General features: G+C 42.3%; 1 protein-coding gene across 3 annotated transcripts in view; it reads left to right on the plus strand.

The window, feature by feature from the left end:
- The first annotated feature begins 6800 nt into the window (after positions 1-6800).
- The window catches only part of LOC126176702 (uncharacterized), a 194762-nt gene continuing 180070 nt past the window's right edge, over positions 6801-21492 (plus strand). For all 3 annotated transcript variants that reach the window (XM_049923866.1, XM_049923868.1, XM_049923867.1), the window contains exon 1: positions 6801-6933. In XM_049923866.1, coding sequence (XP_049779823.1) covers positions 6823-6933 — 111 coding nt within the window. In that variant the 5' untranslated portion in view covers positions 6801-6822. The remainder of the gene's footprint in view (positions 6934-21492) is intronic.

The following is a 21492-nucleotide window of genomic DNA, read 5'->3' on the forward strand; positions in this document are numbered from 1 at the left end:
GGGTATTTTGTGTGCCAATGTCCTATTCCAGTTGCGAATAGTCCACGGGAAGAACGATTGTTGGTACGCCTCCGCATGGGCTCGAATGTCTCTAATTTTACCTTCGTGGGATTTATTGTCTGGCTGTTCTAGGAGCAGGATTGAGTCGACAGATGTAAAGGTAATTACGGATGTACCCACAGGGGTTGGTACAGTCCATTTACTGTTTACTGCATACGTGACTGATCTAGTGTTTAATGTCGAAAGGTCCTTGAGACTTCTCATTTTTGTCTATAGAACAAAACACTGCAGAGAAACGCAGGAGGATCAACGACTTTGCAGGAATAGTCGAAGAGATTCGTTGCTGTTCGATTATAATACTGGAGAAAAATCACTGGCAACAGTAACACCAAAATTAGTTAACAATAAACATTTGGAGCGAACTAAAGTGTCACGACAAAAAAAACTATAGTTGTAGGAAAAGCAGATGGCAGGCTGAGTCGCATTGCAAAAATGTTAATGACATGCAACTGATCCATGAACCAAGTGACCCAGGTTAGATTAATAGAAGAGACAGCAAAAATCCAGCAAAGTACGGCGCGTTTTGTCACGAAATCTTGTAATAAACGTGAAACAGTTAGAGAGACGCGCAACAAACTCCAGTGGCAGATGGCACAAGATAGGCGTTGTGGGTCACGCTGAGTTTTACTGTTGAAATTCCAAGAGCGGACGTTGCAGAAGGAGTTGGGCAGCATATTACTTGCTCCTACATAGGCCTACGTCTCGTGAAGTGGCTACGACGATAAAATTACAGAAATCAGAGCTCTTGCGGAGGCTTACCTGCACACTCGTCTTCCCACACACAATTCGCTATTCGATTAGGGAAGAGGAGAGTGATAGTGGTCTAGAAGTATCCTCCACCACACACTATAAGGTGACTGCCAGAGGGTAGATGTAAATTCTAAGAGACAAATGAGGTCACGCCCAGAGCGTATTTGCTTACAATCTGTGAACGCTTCTTATTTTCTTATTTTGTGGGAGAATAACTTCTGAATACTTTCGTTTGAATTTCATATGACCGTCAAACATATACAAAATTCCATCACGGAAGAGCGCTGCCGAGAATATCAGCGACACACTCGATTGGTATATGCTAACGTTCGGCGATCGCAGAGTCGCACAGCAAGGGTCGAAAGGAGGCTGTGCTGGAACACGGCGAAAGTTGTATTGACGGAAGGCGACGCAAGAACAGCAGATGACGTGTGACGTAGAACTGAAGTTAAGATCTAAGTACTATATGATGCGGCGGTGACTAGACTCTACAATTAGCTCGACACCAAGCTTCTATATAGGATAAATGTGGCTATCCATTCCGCAAGAGAAGAGGCACAAAAGCACTAACGCGTACGATCAGTCCCAGCCTGGGCAAGTGGTCTTCCCTCGCCGTTCAGGTAAACGCCGGACTTCCATCACCCCCTGCGCCATGCAATATATATACACAAGGTGTTACAAAAAGATACGGCCAAACTTTCAGGAAACATTCCTCACACACAAATAAAGAAAAGATGTCATGTGGATATGTGTCCGTAAACGCTTAATTTTCATGTTAGAGCTCATTTTAGTTTCGTCAGTATGTACTGTACTTCCTCGATTCACCGCCAGTTGGCCCAATTGAAGGAAGGTAATGTTGACTTCGGTGCTTGTGTTGACATGCGACTCATCGCTCTACAGTACTAGCATAAAGCACATCAGTACGTAGCATCAACAGGTTAGTGTTCATCATGATCGTGGTTTTGCAGTCAGTGCAATGTTTACAAATGCGGAGTTGGCACACGCCCATTGGATGTATGGATTAGCACGGGGCAATAGCCGTGGCGCGGTACGTTTGTATCAAGACAGATTTCCAGAACGAAGGTGTCCCAACAGGAAGACGTTCGAAGCAATTGATCGGCGTCTTAAGGAGCACGGAACATTCCAGCCTATGACTCGCGACTGGGGAAGACCTAGAACGACGAGGACACCTGCGATGGACGAGGTAATTCTTCGTGCAGTTGACGATAAACCTAATGTCAGCGTCAGAGAAGTTGCTGCTGTACAAGGTAACGTTGACCACGTCACTGTATGGAGAGTGCTACGGGAAAACCAGTTGTTTCCGTACAATGTACAGCGTGTGCAGGCACTATCAGCAGCTGATTGGCCTCCACGGGTACACTTCTGCGAATGGTTCATCCAACAATGTGTCAATCCTCAATTCAGTGCAAATGTTCTCTTTACGGAAGAGGCTTCATTCCAACGTGATCAAATTGTAAATTCTCACAATCAACATGTGTGGGCTGACAAGAATCCGCACGCAATTGTGCAATCACGTCATCAACACAGATTTTCTGTGAACGTTTGGGAAGGCATTGTTGGTGATGTCTTGATTGGGCCCCATGTTCTTCCACCTACGCTCAATGGAGCACGTTATCATGATTTCATACGGGATACTCTACCTGTACTGCTAGAACATGTGCCTTTACAAGTACAGGGTGATTCAAAAAGAATACCACAACTTTAAAAATGTGTATTTAATGAAAGAAACATAATATAACCTTCTGCTATACATCATTACAAAGAGTATTTAAAAAGGTTTTTTTTCACTCAAAAACAAGTTCAGAGATGTTCAATATGGCCCCCTCCAGACACTCGAGCAATATCAACCCGATATTCCAACTCGTTCCACACTCTCTGTAGAATATCAGGCGCAACAGTTTGGATAGCTGCAGACTTTCTCTTTTGGAAAAAAAATATTCGTCCGCATCGACTTGGTAAATCTTTTTATGGTCGCTGAATATAGCCATCATGTGAACTTCCCACGGAAATCGGCGGATCTGAATTCTGTAGAGCATTTCTGCAACAACCAAGGATTCTTTGTGCTTTGGCAAGGATAGACATACAAACGTATTCGTCTTAATGGTTGTGTTGTTGACGAAGAGATTTTTCCAGATTTGTTTTTTGTTTTCGAAACGCGTAGCTTTCCACCCATAACTTTTGTAATCACATGTTTTCGACCATGTTGTATGCCAAATGTTCTGTGAATAAGATTTACTAGCAATTAATTCAGTACCTCTTCTGGTAATCTTCTCAAGAAATATGGTCCTATTTTTCATTTCCAGTTAACTTTTGTAAATTAGTGTTTTACTGAATCCAATTTAAAACATCAGCTGTCTATAATATCTTTAAGTGTCATCTGATAAATGCTTCTGGTTTCATTGGAGGGCCCATACCTGATGAGCCACTGTTTATCGTGCTGAATCCACATGCCGTAATTATTGCCACAACACTATCTTAACTGAACGACAGGTAAATAGAATTTGAGAATAGTATGAAATCTGTTGTGTGTGATTTCGTGTATTATATACCTGAGGCGGAAGTGGGGGAGCCAGAAATATATTCACCTAAACGTGTGTGGAAATTTTCCTAAAGCCTACACAATGAATTGGCTGCCGAGTTAGTGTCATTCCTGTCTCAGTTTATCAAGAATGTTTCGTTCCCGCCCCCGTGATAGAAAAAGAACGCAGTTTACACCTGCAAATAAGAAACAGGGATGAGTAGCTGGGTTTGACAAGATGTGGACGGCCAGGTCGTTATAGATGGGACACATGCTTCCTCTGGTATGTGTAACAGTAAGTCGAACAAATGTGTGATTGACTCTTTGGATGGGGAACCATTGACACATTTTCAAAGTAAGTGCGAAAAATTGCTTAAAACTTATATCTAGACAACTGGCACGTGTGTATACCCGACACATACTCATCGAACTGCACATTTCTTCATTGAATTATCAACAGTGCCTGCAGTATCCATAAGCAGTCCTGCAGGACTCACTGGCTCCTGTTAAACAAAAATAAAGTAATAGATTATTAAACAAATTATTGCTTATTTTAAAAGTAATTAAAAAGCTGCAGCGTCCTTAAAGTGATTGATAAGCTTAGACATGTTTCAATGGTATGCACTTATCCTGTTTAAAAAAATGTGAAGAATTCTTGCTAATATCTCTCCCACCTACTTCAAATTTAATTCTCTAGTGGGACTCTATACAGCGACATCTATTGTCTGTCCTACTAAAACATAGATGCTGTAGTCTTATCCTTTTCCAGTGGCTTCATTAGTGTGATCCAACACTGCCATACCACGTGGTGCGATCGATACCCAACAAGAACCCATACGAGTCTGTGCTCAAACAGCACAACATGGAAATCGTATTCGTAAGAGGAGTTATCAGTAATTCTCTAACTCACTGGAGGCGAATCAGGCATGGTCCCTCAGAAAATTCGCTGGTATTGCTACCTCACTCTTCTCCTTCGTCTCCGATGAGCTGTTAACTAAGTTTCCACAGAGGAGAAAAAAAGATAAACATGCATTGCTACGCCACTAATCGATGATTCGCCAATCTGGATGCTCCAGTGCTCAAACATCACAGGCCAGAAAGAGGGGCGACACTGTTTCATTGGGTTATAGAGTATTTTAACCAGAACACTATAAGATCCTGTTATCCTATGACACTGATTTCTTTATGGTTCTTATTTCGTGCATAGTTTCTATTTCACTATTAGAATAAATACCTAAATGTATACATTTTTGTAAAAAAACTAAGCTATTACAATGAAAGAATAGGATTTGTCAGGCTTGGTGATATGTTGTTACACCAGGCTAACTTAGTCGCTAGCACTTTCACCGGGCTGGCTATTTTTAAAATTTCTGTCACTAGCTCCAACGGTACAATTTCACAAATGTTAAGGTGCTCCACTGACTGTGCGAGAAAAATCAACTTTAGTTGATCTTATGCTTTATCATTTCTTACTTTCTCCGACATGAATTATGTATGTATCAAACACGGCCTGTGCTCCGTCTCTTAATCATCATCATCATTTATTGCCTTATCGGGCCTTTAAGGCCTACAGCAAGAAGAACAAAAGGAAAAGTAAAGACAAAAAGACTTACAAAAGTACTCTATACAGTAGTAAAAGTTACATATGTACATTACAGCTTAAAGAAGAAACGAAAAAATAAACAGGGCATTCAATCAAAGGTTTAAAAGGCAAGAGGGATACATTACAGAAACAAAAAAACAAAAAAAAACACACACGCAGTGTCTGTCAATTACACGAGAGGAGGGAGCTGTTGCAGATGGCAGTCCATCTCATCCGGTCGTTGGCGTCCTCCTCCACGGCTGCTGGTTCCACTTCTTTCAGGATCGTTGTTATCCTATCCTTCCATCGAGTTCTTGGGCGTCCTCTAGGGCGTTTTCCTGTGGGTTGAGAGTGGAGGACTCTGTTTGGAAGGGATCCGTCTGCCCGTAGGATGTGGCCAAACCATTGGAGTCTCTTCTGCGCCAATATTCGTCCAATGTGTGGCTTTCCATACCGCTGGTATAAATCTTCTTTTTTTCTTCGTTCCCATTTACCTTCCATGGCATTGTAGATGGGTCCATATATCTTCCGAAGTACCTTCCTTTCAAATGCACATATTGCTTCTTCTGCTGTTGCTGATGTTGCCCAAGTTTCACAGCCGTATAAAAGTACTGGTCTCACCAGTGTCGTGTATAGGTGGATCTTGTTCTTCTGCGATATCAGCCGAGATCTGAAAAGATTGTTCAGGCTAAAGAACATGCGATTAGCATTTGTTATACGTTGCTGTACTTCTTTCGTTACTTCACTTCTATTTGTTAGTATGGAGCCCAGGTACTTGAACTCTTCAACTCGTTCGAAGGTATGCCTGTCGACATCAATGGAAGGAGGGAGATCTCGGCGGCGTGATACAACAAGATATTTAGTTTTTTCCTCGTTCACCACCAGCCCAATTTTCTCTGCATTGTGGAGGAATCGGGAAGTATCCCTGCGTACTTGCTCTAGAGTGTCGCCAAGGATCACAACATCATCAGCAAATGCCAAGATTGTGTCTGCTCCCACCATCTCCATCTCTCTGGTTCGACAAGTGTCACGGCTTACTTTTTCCAGGGCCAAATTGAATAATATTGGCGCCAATGGATCTCCTTGTCTCAATCCATTTTGTATACTGAATGATGGTGATAGTTGATTACCAAACCGCACTTGGGCCGTAGACTGAGAGTAGCAAGCAGCAATTAAGCGGATGTATTTTGATGGGATGCCAAGTTCCTCTAACGTTTCCGTCTCTTAATAACTCAGTTAATATTCTTTCCTTTTTCTTATCAACAGATGTTATGAGTGAGAGATTCTTGATAAGTGTGAGTTCGGATAGCGCCTACTTTAGCAGTGAATACCAAGTAAATGGGGACATGAAGTCTTGTAATAATACCATTTTACCTTATCCGTACTGTGGTGGTTGTGGAACATAATGTGACTGTGCGAATACTTTTTTTTTACCAGTCACTTTTTGATCCCCGATTTATGGGGTGGAGTGTTTCATGAAATTTTTTTATCTTCAAATATGTGAGGCAGGGAAGACGACTTGTACTTTTTCGCAATGTTCTGACTGTTTGATTCGTCTTAGTTTCAATCACAATTTACGTCTAATAGTGCACTAACATTTTTGTATTCACTAGTTACATATGGCCGCACCAATGTGTTCAGATGGAAATGAAAATATAATATTCTATTCGGCAGCTGTTTGCGGTGAGATATCCAGAAGGGTAAGGTAATCAGAGGATTAGTTAGTGACTACCTACATTGTTTACTTGCACTAGCGCATGGTAAACAAGAGACACGTGCTGCGTCTCTTTACGCGGAAGTACAAATTCTCTGGCGAGATTTGACGGCGGTGGGGCAGTGCCGGATGTGCGGTGCGCTGTGCAACACGTATAGATAGTGCAAGGCAAGAGCCATGTCGAACGGCGTGTTGTTCCTGGTGACGGTGCCGTCCGCCGAATATGAGGAGCAAGTGGCTGCAGCAGACCAGGTCGAGCCACCTCCCATGCGGCTGCGCATGCAGAAGGTACGCTCACTATCGCAGTGCTGAAGTTCTATCGTACTGTACTCGGTGATGCAACAGTCACTTTCTTGTGTGAGGTTTCTAAAATGGAGGAAAAAACCTAGCATCTAGCTTCTAACCGAGAGAAATGTAAATTAGTGCACGAAATGATACGTCAGAAAGAAGTAACTGGCGACAGACCGCTATCTTATCCAAAATAGAGTACATTATGAGAAACGTAGTTGTGGTAGCATTATAATTCTTATAACTTGAAGACAGTAGCTAGTGGTAAGTACAGTATAAAAAGTTTGTTCCCTTCAGTTTTACAATTCCATGGACGGATGATTGCTGCAAGCTTTCATGTTGCAAGACGATGCTAAGAGCCATATGAGGATGGTTATTTCAAAATCCAAAACCGGCAGTTAAAGGTACATAAACTTTCTATAGCATACGTGTAGCTAATCGCTGTCCGCGGCTTATAATCCTTATAAAGGTGATACGTCAAACAAATGTCCAGTACTTTCCAGAATGATGATCCTGGTCTCAGTGTACCAGTATTTTAGATTGTTCTACACTCTTACGTAATGTATGGAATGTTGATAAACAGACTAATGGGCGAATGGACTGACTTTCGTTCTCTTTTGATTTCGAAACTCGGATGTAACTAAATATACGTCATAAGCATCACTTTTAGGCGTGAATCCCGTAAGATTCATACATGGAAGCAAGACAATGTCAGGTCCAACCATTATAACCTTATGACCCATCAGTACAATGTGGACACTGTTGTAATGTTGCAGTTTCTCTGAGCAAATAGTCAGTTTGAGGACGTTATAAATCAGCTTCACAGTGTTACGGTGCTCAAAATCACAAATGTTAAATATTGTTTTTCGTGCTTAAAAATAAAACCGAAAGTATTGTATCCGAAAACACAGTCTGATGCATTAAATTTTCTGGTAGCAAAGTTGTTAGTGTTGATTAAAAATATTTTGGTGACTACAGCTGCTATACACAATATCGAGAACTGCTAGTAATGTCATTGTCATGAGGCTTTAGAGCTACTAGATATTTTGTATAGTGGATAAAAGAGTATTCTGTCGAGTAACTTACTGCTAACAGATGAAGACAGTTTATCCACCCGGTCCTCACGATTTATCTATTTAATCGTATGGCTAGGGCCCCCTTTCGGGCAGACCGTTCGCGGGGGCCGGTCTTTCAATTTGACGCCACTTTGGCGACCTGCAGTCGATGATGATGATGATGATGATGATGATGATGATGATGATGATGATAGTGACAGCACAACACCCAGTCCCTGGGAGGAGAAAATTCCCCGACCCAGCCAGGAATCAAACCCGGGCCCAGAGGATTGACAATCCGTCATACTGACCATTCAGCTACTGGGAGGCGGACTCCTCACGATTAAACAAGTCTCCCCTATCCTACACCTTTAATTTTAAAGACAAGTCGTAGTTTAAAGTTGTTACCTAAAGTATTAAAGTTCATGACCTATTTTCTGCAAATTGTAACACGTTACTCTAATGAATGGTCAGAGGGGGAACATCCAATTTTTATACAGTAGTGTAAGAAATATTGGGATGGACATAGGTAAACAACAATGTAGAGGTTTTATGCTAAACCAGACAGCCAGAAAATGGTGTGCTGCGAAAAATGTGTGTTCGTTTTTTTTTCTCACAGACAAATTTAACTGCGATAGCCAAGCATTTAAACCAGTAGTCAAATTGTTTCTCCCATACATATTCTTCCTCTTTATATATAAAACTTAAAAATAAAAGCTGAATGACCAACTGTTTGCCGTTTTGTTTTAAGATTATAATATTGCTGGAAATGTGCGGGATAGTATTTGCACGACTCTGCAAATATGATCTCGCACATTTGCAGATCTGATTAAAGCTGTGCAAAATGATGTCACTGAAGCTACTATACTCACAGAATCAGCAACAGGAGAGGTCTGTTGTAGCCAACATATCAATTCCCAATCAAGGTTTCGTCGGCAATAGTAATAAACAAGACATCTCTCTCTGTCTGTCCGTGGTGTGTGTGTGTGTGTGTGTGTGTGTGTGTGTGTGTGTGTGTGTGTGTGTGTGTGTGTGTGTTTGTAGAAATTGCGAAGCATTGCCGTGTTTGCTAGTAGTATATAAGGCAACGCCGTCTACATATATATATGATTACTTTGCAGTTCACAGTTATGTGCCTGGTAGAGGATTCACAGAACCACTTTTAAGCTATTACTCAACTTTTTTTTTTGGTAAACATTTTTGGAAAGCAGTGATCAATTAATTGTTATATTTTGACTAAAGTTCAGTCTTGATCACTCATGTATGTTTTAATGATACAGGTAACCGGTTTCGGTTCTTTCTACAGAACCATCATCAGACCCATGGCTCCCTTAGGATGGTCACTGATCAGTTGACTGCGTAGCAGCGAGGAGAGCTCCGCCTACCATCCTAAGGGAGCCATGGGTCTGATGATGGTTCTGTAGAAAGAACCGAAACCGGTTACCTGTATCATTAAAACATACATGAGTGATCAAGACTGAACTTTAGTCAAAATATTACTCAACTGTTCCACTCTCGAACAGCGCGCGGGAAAAAGGAACACTTACATCATTCTGTGGAGCTCTGATTTCTATTATGATGAACAAAATATTTTCTCACACTGATGAAAGTTCGTGGTTGAAATTTCATGAGAAGATCTTGCCAAGGCGAAAAACCCGTTGTTTTAATGATTTCCACTGCAATTCGGGTATCATATCCGTGGAGCTCTCTACTGTTTCACGATAGTACAAAACGAGTTACCCTTCTTCCAACTTCTTCGATGTCCTCCGTCGATCCTATCTAATACGGATCGCACACTGCGCAGCAATCCTCCAGAAGTAAAAGTTTAGTGTAGGCAGTCTCTTTAGTAGACCTGTTGCATTTTATCACTGTTCTGCCAATAAATCGGAGTCTTTGGTTTGCTTTATCCCTAACGTCATCTATGCGATCGTTCCAACTTATTTGTTACTGTAATCCCTAAGCATTTAACTGAATTTACAGCGTTTGGATTTGTGTGACTTATCGTGTAACCATAATGTAGCGGATTCCGTTTGGTACTCACGTGTGTGATTTCATACTTTCCATTGTTTGGAGTCAATAGCTACTTTTCGCACCATACAGATATCTTGTCCAAATCATTTTGCAGTGTGTTTTGATAATCATATGATGCCTTTATAAGTCGATAAATGACAACATCATCTGCAGACAATCCAAGATTGACACTCAGATTGTCTCCTAAATCCTGTATGCAGATCAGGAAGAGCAGAGGGCCTGTAACACTTTTGCTTTACTTGATGGCTTTTCGTCAACTACGAACTGTGGTCTTTCTGAGAGGAAATCACGAATTCCGTCGCAGAACTGAGAGGATAAATAGCTAGTTGTATTTCACAAGAACGGTATTTTCTGAATCCGTGTTGACTGTCAACAAATCGTTTTCTCTGAGATAAAATTCATAATATTGGAGCATGGTATATGTTCCAAAATCTACTGCAAATCCATTTTAGATATATGGGTCTGTAATTTAGCAGATTAATCTATTTTCTTTCTTGCGTGTCGGTGTGATTTTTCTATAGGTACGGATCTTTCGACGAGCGATCGGTTCTATGATTGCTAAATGTGGAGCTATAGTATCAGCATACTCTGAAAAGAAACCTGACTGGTATACAATCCGGACTGGAGGCGTTGGCGTTATTGATTTAAGCTACTTCGCTACACCGAGGATGTCTACTTCTAAGTTCATCTTGGCAGTTGTTCTTAGTTCGAATTCCGGAATATTTATTTCTGAGGGAATTTCGGAAACCCAATTTAGTTACTCTGCTTTAGCGGCACTGTCGTCAGTAAAACCACCATTGTTATCGTGCGGTCAAAGTATCGATTGTGTCATCACCAGAATCTCTTTGGATTTTCTGCCAGATTTCGAGACAGTTTCGTTGTGAAAAGTCCACTGACGGAAATATATTCGATCTAATGGCAACAAATAGATCTGATCTTTTTGAGGATGTCCACATCAAAACTTGTATCAGTGAACAAGTTCTGGCAACAATAATTACCAAACTACAAAGGACAGCTGAAACAAGCAGAAAGATAAATATGTTCTGTTAGCTAGATAAAAAATCAATAGTCTCGTATCTCAGTGAGGAACTTGAAACTTTCATCATAAGCCATGAGCATGTAGAACGATTCGGCCTAAAGTTTAAAAGAGTAGTTGAGTATGCACTGGATATGTAGCCTGTAGAACAGTTCATTATGGGAAGGAACCTGGAACCTGCAAGGCATACAGTCACTGTAAAAAAAAAAAAAAAAAAAAAAAAAAAAAAAAAAAAAAAAAAAAAAAAAAAACCTCCTAAACAACCAGAGATTACGCCACAATAGATGTAAAACAAAGGAGAATATTGTCAAATGATCTTTCACACACCCAAATAAATTCATATCGTATGTAAAACCTGTTAATGGCACCAGTGTTGGTGTCCAGGCCCTAACAAATGTGAGAGAAACTGAAATTGAGGGTAGCAAAGTAAAAGCTGAAATGCTTAATTCGGTTTTCAAATGTTACTTTATAAAGGAACACAGAACTGCCCCAGTTTAATCCTCGTACCATTGAAAAGATGAATGAAATTAGTATTAGTGTCATTGGTGTTCAGGAACAGTTGAAATCGTTAAAATTGAACAAAGCTCCAGGCCCCGATGGAATCCCTGTCAATTCTATACTGGATTTGCGGCTGAGTTAGCCCCCTTTTCTAACTATGATCTATCGTAGATCCCTCGAACAAAAAACCGTGCCCAATCCGTGGAAGAAGGAACCATGTCACACTCGTCTACAAGAAGGGTAGTGGAGTGATCCACAAAATTACCGTCCAATACCTTTGACATCGATTCGTTGTAGATTCTTAGTACATATCCTGAGCTCAAACATAATGAGGCATCCTGAATAGAATGTGACCTCCTGAATGCCAACGAGTATGGATTTAAAAACATCTATCATGTGAAACCCAGCTCGTACTTTTTCTCACATGACATACTGAAAGTAACCAGCTAGATGTCGTATGTCTTGATTTCCGAAAAGCATTTGACTCAATATCGCAGCTACAGTTATTGTCAAAAGTCCGATAATATGGAGTATCAATTGAAATTTTGTGACTGCATTGAGGACTTTTTTCAGGGAGGACACAGCATGTTATCTTTGATACTTTGTCGTCGTCGGAGGCAGAATTAACTTCGGGTGTGCCCCAAGGAAATGTGTTGGAACTCTTGCTGTTCATGTTGTGTATTAATGACCTTCCATACAATATCAATAGTAAAATCGGGATTTTTGCAGATAATGCAGTTATTTATATTGAAGTACTATATGAAAGAAGCTACATAAATATTGTCAGATCTTGACAAGATTTCAAGGTGGTGCAGTGTGGCAATTTACTCTAAACGTTCAGAAACTTAAAATTGTACACTTCACAAAACGAAAAAATAGTATCCATGACCATAACATCAATGAGTCACTGTTGGAATCGTCCGTCTCACACAAGTACCTGGGTGTTGGGTGTAGCACTTTGGAGGGATATGAAATCGAATGATCGCTTAAGTTCAGTTGTGGGTAAAGCAGGTAGTAGACTTCCGTTTATTGTTAGAATACTGGGAAGTTCAATCAGTCTACAAAGGAGATTTCTTACAAATCACTCGTGTGACCGTTCCTAGAATATTGCTAAAGTGTGTGGGATCCGCACCAGGTAGGACTGATAGGGGATACGGAACGTATACAGTGAAGGGCAGCACGAATGATTTGTTTAATACGTTGGAGAGTGGCATAGAGATACTAAAGAAACTGAACTGGAAGACTTTTAAAGATAGGCGTAAACTACACCGAGAAAGTCTATTAACAAAGTTTCAAGAACCAGCTTCAAATTATTCCTGTAGGAATTTACTACGATCCTCCCTGAATTGCTCACAAAGGAATCGCGAGGATTAGGTTAGAATAATTACTGAACGCACAGAGACATTCAATCAATCATTCTTCCCGTGCTCCATATGTGAATGGAACTGGAAGAAACCCTAATAACTTGTACAATGGGACACACCCTCTGCAATGCACCTCACGCTGGATTGCAGAGATGTAGATGTAGTAAAAGCACGTCGCACTGAAGTTAGCGCTACATTTCGAGCTTCTACAAAACTTCGCCAATCTCGAGTGTTTTGTTTTCTTTTAAATTTGGTATGCTGTAAGTTTTTTCTCCGACACTGTTCTGATCTTTTCAGTGTACCGTGGGGGATCAGTTCAGCTCTTATTAATTTATTTGGTATGTCTCAATAGCTGTCGATTCTATTTCTTTGAACTTGAAGCACATCTGTTCTATGCTTAAATCTTCAGATTGGAAGAAATGGAGACTGTCATTTAGGAAGGTCTCAAGCGAATGTTTATCTGCTTTTGCAAATAGATGAATTTTGCGTTTATTGTTGTGGGTTTGGATGTTACTGTATTGCCTCGCTACCACAACCTTGTGGTCACTAATCCCTGTATCCGTCATGATGCTCCGTGTTTGCTCAGGATTATTTGTTGCTAAGAGGTCAATTATGTTCTCGCAACCATTTGCACTTAGAGTGGGCTTCTAAACTAAGTGTTCAAAATAATATTCTAAGAACTCATTCAGAACTATTTTGAATTGCTTGTCAATATGTAGAAGATGTAAGAGGGCATACTGAATAGTACCTCCGGATTTATATGAAAATTCTTAACGCTTTTGAAATAAAACAAACTCTATTAATTCTACATTTTTCTTCATGTCGACATATTTAGTTTTAAACATCGTCGTCAAACTGTGTGGAGGATGATCAGTGACGGTGAACCCAGGCATCAGATTTTTGCAAATGTCGCAGCGCCCGTGTGTTGTTTCGCATTGTCATGCTGGGGAGAGAGTGCTCCCTTTGTTGACGAATTCTTCCAAATTGTGCTTTCAGTTTTCTTAACTCACCGATATAGTTGCGTTACGGATTCCCATATCACCTGCTACGCTCTGGAGCCCTCTAGAGCCAGTGGGTTGCAACTTGCGTCAGTGAAGCGGGGAAACTCGACCGGGTAATATGCATAACATATAATACCTCAACCGGTATTGAGATCAAAACAAAGTTTGGAGACATTACTTTACACCACACCATCGTAGTCACTTGCCTCCAGAAAACGTAGTGCAGAGTAATACAAAACAGCTTCTTTATGTATCTACTCGGTGTGTGTTCAATAAATTACGTTGTGATTAGAACGTAATAATCCTCTCTTATATTGCTAATTTTAACCAGCAATATGAGGGGATGATTTGGGATTCCCCACTAATGATCTGCTCGCCGCAGCTGAAATCCCCTTCCTGAAAGAGCGTTTCCAAGAGGTGGCAAGGGCCTTCTATGAGAGCTCTTCCAGATCTGGAAATGACCTCATCCACTCCCTAAGTCGGTATGACATGTCCCGCGACAAGCACAAACGCCCGATGACGATCTTCGACGACTAAGTCGAATGAAGAATCCGTCTCCAATTCCTAATCCTTTCCCCCCCCCCCCCCTCTAAAATCGACCATCTTGCCAACCTCAACCAAGTACCAGACACACGCATAACATTAATTACATTACACAAACATCAAAAATCATAGGAAAAAAATCACACACAAAAGCAATCAAGTGGAGTAGAAACTAAAAGGCTACAGACTCCTCAACACACTTCCACAAAGATGGGAAAGTTTGAGATGAGAGACAGAGGAGTGCTAATTCTGATACAGTAATCTTCAATATTAAAATTGGTTGCCGAAACCGAAGAAGAAAGGAGAAAAAACAATGGAATTTAAATGCGCAGAGTTTAGAGAGACTTAAAAGCTCAAAAACTAGGGTTCATGGAACACGAAGAATGAATGAATGAACGAGTAAAAATACGAACACGCCAGAATACCACTTGAGCAGATAAGTATGTCACAGCAAATGCTCTACAGCTTTTGGGTGAAGACTAGTTACTTGTTAGCCCAAATATAATTAACCATGTTAACTTCTAGAGCGTGGTTTCAGCCCTGTTCGTTCGCAGATTAATCTAAGCCCTGCAGCTGTAGTAATTACATGCTGTGTTAGATGCCGTAGAGATTCTCGCTAATTGTATTTACCATGTAGCTGAGAACAGAAAAAGTACTTTGCAACTGAATGTTGCAAAAGACGAATAATGTTCATTCTTAGCTACATGAACATAATTGAAGTAACAACTGAGAAAGAGTGGCTGCACAAATGTTGACAATATTTCTTTCTAGGGGCAATATTGCTTTAAATTCCAACAGCAGACCTACATGTACCGATGAGAAAGAGATCACATTCAAGCTGCCACACGTTTCGACGAAACCGGATATTGTCAGGACCGGCTGTGAGGCATCTCAGACGAATAAACAGTTTACGTGAAATGAATCAGTCCAGGATTTACTGTGTGACGATGTATATGAGACCTACTAGGAAAGATCTGAGGAGGATTCACAAAACGGCAAGTGCGCTGTCCTGAAAAGGAATGTCCTTTAAATGCAGTATCATAACACACAGTGGGTGTCTGCGATGTTCCTGATTGTGTGCTTCAGTTATGAGTAATGTCGTTCGTAGTCTTTAGAAGGTACTGAAAACCAGCTCCAACAAAGAAAAACATAAAACTGTTGAGAGTTTGGCCAACTTGCAGCTGTTGGAAAAATGTTGACAACAATTTCAAACCCTTGTAAACACATGTTCGGCGTTTTTATATTTTGCTACAGAAAAGCTGTGGAAATGGACCCTGACTGTGTAAATTTGCCACTTGTTATGGTGAGAGATGATGCTTTTGCTCTTTCAGAGTTCATGATGAAACTATAAGCAGGATGACAAGAGAAACGCAGCCAGGAAACAATGTTTAATTAACGAATATCTCGCGCTACAAGAATTGTAGGAATTTTTTAACACTGAGGAAGGGTGTTAATGGTACAATGTAAATATAATGGCACTTTCGGTGTCTTAGAACAACTATGCACGTAAGTCCTGAAAAAGCAACATTAGTGACTTAGCAACAGTGTCTTTGCACACTTTACTTAGAAGAAATAAAGAAAGTGCCACAGTTTACTCACCACCTGGCAGTTTTGACGTGTAAGATCGAGAAAAAGACAGGGTTTCGGGTGGAAGGTGGAAGATTCCTCCTCAAAATAAGTCTGTAGAGAAAGGGTGGCAACGCAGAAAGAACCGCAAGGAATATAACAGATGAATTTGCAATCTACTTTGTATCGGATGTTGGTACAGTGAAATGGCAAGAGAAATTGAATAAATAAATATCGAGTGAAAAGACAAATGTAATTAAAATCTTATAGCTATAGTTATTAACAATGTAAGCCATTAATCTGCAAACTACTTTGTATCAGATGTTGACAAAAGATATGACAAGGGAATAAATAAATTTCCGGTGAAAATACAGTTGTAATTACAAAATTTCCGTCCAAAGTCTTACAGCTTCAGTTACGCTAGTGAATGAATGATATTTTACTTAAGACTGTAAATATTTTTCTCCCTGACTTGTTCACGCCTTCCAGATACTTCAAATACTCGTAAAATATTGATTTCGGAACGTAGATCTAAGTTGTCCCAGACCCACTTTTAGTTTTGACCATTTGACAATACTCACGGTTTGACTGTTTTCATGTTTGTCCATTTCGTTTCACACTTCACAAGGGGTACACCAATTTTATCCGAAACTTCTTTCAACAAATCTTTGCTTTTCTATCTGTCTTAATGTGCAGAATCAGAAGGATCCTACAGAAGTGTCCTCATTTCAGTTTCTAACAAAAACAGAATTGTTGGATATGTTGGCGACTTTTGAGTTGTCATTGTCGAAACACACAGCAGACGAAGAAAGAAACACAGCAGATGACACGGTACATGTACATGTGCATGCGCAAGTCGCGTAACTCTACAGTCTTTTTACTCACTGACTATAAACTACAAACTCGAGACAAAACTTCTCAACTACTTGTTCAGACTCAAGACTTCAAATAACTCTTGAAAACTGGGTCAAACTTCGAACTGAAAATAGTTGTCAACAGAGTTTGTTGAGTTGCTTTTCAGTGTGAAGGTGCCTTAACAATATACCATTTAGTTATTGTGGATGGTAGCTGAAATCGTGCTGTACATTGCCAATGTAGGTCTAGTGGAAATGGCGAGTATATTTACGATATTGTTCTGTTTTGCACATTGTTTTAATGGCGGTTATGTTAGAAAGTGACTGATTGTAAGTGAACGAAGCCAACAAATGTGTCGTAGTAGGAAGCCATTTTTAAAATGGCAGTGCTGACATACTAATCTGTAGTGTAGCCCAAGGCTAAGACTAAGTTGTTTTAGTGTTAAGGACTGTTTATCATATGAATCTTAGACTACATCAAGAGACTAGGTAGAACTTGACTTAGTGACTATGCTGGTAGGAAAAGATTACATTTATTACACGATACTGATGTGGTACACAAACATGGGATAACAAAATGAACTGTGTATATTTGTTTCCGATCTTTTTACTTTCCACCACCTTCAAATCATACCCTTGAGGATATGTACAGAGTTTGCAAGACCCCTTGCCTCGTTGCTCCCTGCGGGTCCGGGGGTTAGAATAGGCCCGAGCTATTCCTGCCTGTCGTACGAGGTGACTAAAAGGAGTTTCACGTGTTTGGGCCTGTGTAATGGTCCCCTATAGGGTTTGACCTCCATTCTTCAAAATTTTCCCAGAGAGCGAGCCAATTGCTGAAGGGCGCCTTACAAAGTGCATAGTGTCGATCGTGCATTGATATCTTTAGCCCACTTTCTCGTCGTTGCATTGCAATCCTGCCCATTCTCCATCTCTTGGGTGAGGACACCTTCCTTGGTGCATTTTCCACCATGCACTATGCGGTGTCAATTTCTGCATCGATGATGACCATGGACTTCTTTGCACCTGATATCCAGCACAGTAGCCAGTCTATTGTGGTGGGGCCGCCATGTACCCTGTTGGTTGTAGCCTCCTGACCACACAGGGATCATTCTGCTGATGCCTGCACTGTTAACTCCCCACATATACCAAGGGGTAAATGCCCATTCCCCTGGGGCATTGGGACTTGCGGCAATGGCCATCCTGCCAGGTGGCCTTTGCTGCAGCTAGGTGGCACCCGTTGGGAGGGCCCCTGGTTGGAGTAGGTGGCATCAGGGCAGATGACACCTGATCAAACTTAGTCCATTATCTCTTGCTGGTGGTGAAACACAAGGATGGCAGCGGATCTTATTCACCCTGGTACCTTGTATGTTAAAGAGCTGATGGGGAATCTTTCATGACGATGAAGCCTCAGTTTTTTGTTGAGCATTTAGAGGGCAAGCTCGGGGAAGTGGAGGGCTTGTCCTAAATGAGATCTGGGTCAGTCTTGATCAAAACAGCATCCTCTGCCCAGTCACGGGAGTTACTTGCTTTTGACAAGCTGGGGGATGTTTCTGTAACCATCATGTCCCATAAGAGCTTACATATGGTCCAGGGTATCATATTTCACAGAGACCTTCTTTTGCAATCTGACAATGAGCTACGCGCCGATTTATAGAGGCGAGGTGTACATTTCATCTGGCGTGTGTCCACCGGGTTCTGAAGGACAATCAGGTTGCCACTGGGGCCTTCATCTTGGCCTTTGAGGGTGATACATTGCCCGACAAGATCAAGGTGATGGTCTATGGGTGTATTGTAAAGCCCTATATCTCTCCCCCCGATGTGGTGCTTTAAGTGCTGGAAGTTTGGCCATATGTCTTCCTGCTGTTCTTCCAGTGTCACATGCTGAGATTGCGAACGCCCATCACATCCCAATACTCCGTGTGCCCCGCCTCCCATCTGTATCAACTGTGGAGAGCACCATTCGCCTTGCTTGCCTGACTGCAGGATTCTCCAGAAAGAAAGAAAAATCATGGAGTACAAGACCCTGGACAGACTGACCTACACTAAGGTGAAGAGAAAATTTGAACGCCTGCATCCTGTGTGTATGACTTCATCTTACGCCACCACTACAATAGTTCTAGCACCATCAGCTCCGCCAACCCAGGTCACCTCTCAGAGCCGGAAGACTACACCTGCCCCCTTGATGGTGGGGGGGGGGGGAGGGGGACATTTCCCTCCTTGTTGCTCCTGCACCACCTACTTCCCAGACCAACACTCCCCCCCCCCCCCCCCCCAATACCATCGTGGACATCCATCCCCATTTCTACGCCAGAGAAGCATAAGTCTTCTTTGGCTTCTTTCGCTATGAAGGGGTCCATTGGGTCACTCCCTTCCCAGGTTTCTTCTAGTGAGAAAGACAACACCCATCAGTGGCTGAAGAGCGTAGAAGCAGCTGGTCATAGAGCTTCACGTTCATCCTCAGTCCCGGAGACTGAGCCAGTGAAGTCCTCCCAGCCAGGGAAACCAAAGGAGCAGCGAGAGAAATCCAAAAAGAAAACCCCTAAGACCAAGGAAATTGCAGTGGCACCCACACCACCGCTACCTAAAAGTCCTGTGGCTGAGGATGGGGTGGAGATTTTGGCATCCGCTGAGGACCTAGATCTCGCCAGATCCTCAGACACAATGGATATAGACTGCTCAGGCAATAAATCGGTGGCAGCAGGTGACTCTGAAGCGTAAACTGCCTCATTGAATGTTCCATGCCTTCCCAGTCTCACAATGTCATCCTCCAGTGGAATTGTGGCGGTTTTTTTCCACTGCCTGGCTGAGCTATGGCAACTGTTAAGCTTTACACCTGCTATCTGCATTGCCCTCCAGGAAACCTGGTTCTCAGCAATGCAACCCCCACCCCGGCTATAAGGGATATTACAGTAACAGTAGTGACTATAATTGAGTGTCAGGTGGAGTTCGCGTTTGTGTCCTAAACTTGGTCTGTAGTGAACATGTGCCTCTTCAAACCCCTCTTGAAGCTGTGGCTGTCAGAATAAGGAAGACGCAGAAAATAACTGTCTGCAATGTATACCTTCCTCCAGATGGTGCAGAACCCCTGAATGTATTAGCTGCACTGATTGATCAACTCCCTAAACCTTTCACACTTCTAGGAGATTTTAATGCCCATAGCCCCTTGAGGAATGGTACCATGCTTACAGGCCGAGGCAGAGATGTCGAAACTTTACTGTCACAATTCAATATCTGCCTCTTAAATACTGGGGCCACCACACATTTCAGTGTGGCTCATGGTAATTACTCGGCCAATCATTTATCAATTTGCAACCCAGGACTTCTCCCATCTATCCACTGGAGAGCACATGACGACCTGTGTGGTAGTGACCACTTCCCCATCTTCCTGTCAGTGCCCCAGTGTCAGGCACATGGACGCCTGTCCAGATGAGCTTTACACAAGGCGGACCGGGGAACTTTCACCTCTGCTGTCACCACTGAATCTCCCCCACATGGTAAAATCGATGTGATGGTTGAGCAGGTGACTAGCACAATTGTTTCTGTGGTAGAAAACACGATCCCTCCCTCTTCAGGGTGCCCGAGGCATAAGGCAGCCTTTGGTGGTCACCGGAAGTCGCTGAAGCAACTTCGGCGAGCTCTTGAGTGGCATAAGCGGCACCCTTCCCTTGAGCACCTCATAGCCTTTAAACGGCTCCGTGCCCATGTTTGCTACGTTATCAAACAATGGAAGGGGGAGTGTTAGTAGAGATAAGTCTCCATCATTGGGTGCCACACGTCACCTTCCCAAGTCTGCTCACGAGTAGTGTCTGTAAGGTTTTGGAGCGTATGGTGAATTACCGTTTAGCTTGGTGGCTGGAATCCCGCAGCCTTTTAACACCAGCCCAATGCGGATTTCGGAAGCATCGTTCTGCAGTTGACCATCTTGTTGCTCTCTCCACTTATATCATGAAGAATTTTCTCCGGAAACGCCAAACGGTAGCAATATTTTTTGATCTGGAGAGAGCATACGATACCTGTTGGAGGACAGGCATCCTCCGCACACTGTTCTCTTGGGGCTTTCGAGGCCGGCTGCCCCTTTTTCTTCGCGAATTTATGGCAGAGCGCACTTTTCGGGTGCGGGTGAACACTACTCTCTCCCGTACTTTCTCCCAAGAAAACGGGGTACCCCAGGGATCCGTGCTGAGTGTTGTACTGTTTGCCATCGCCATAAATCCAATTATGGATTGTCTCCCTCCTGATGTCTCGGGCTCCCTCTTTGTGGACGATTTTGCGATCTACTACAGCTCTCAACGGACCAGCCTTCTTGAACGACGTCTTCAAGGATGTCTCGATCGCCTCCACTCGTGGAGCATCGAAACTGGCTTCCGTTTTTCACCCAGTAAGACCGTTTGTGTCAATTTTTGGCGACGTACGGAGTTTCTTCCGCCCTCCTTACATCTAGGTCCTGTCAACCTTCCGTTTTCAGACGTCGCTAAATTCTTGGGTCTTATGTTTGACAGAAAACTATGCTGGTCCTCCCACGTTTCCTATCTTTCGGCTCGCTGTCTGCGATCACTTAACACCCTCCGTGTCCTGAATGGTACCTCCTGGGGAGCGGACCGAGTGGTCCTT

Source organism: Schistocerca cancellata, chromosome 3 (genome assembly GCF_023864275.1).
Source record: "Schistocerca cancellata isolate TAMUIC-IGC-003103 chromosome 3, iqSchCanc2.1, whole genome shotgun sequence".
NCBI classification, from domain to species: domain Eukaryota; kingdom Metazoa; phylum Arthropoda; class Insecta; order Orthoptera; family Acrididae; genus Schistocerca; species Schistocerca cancellata.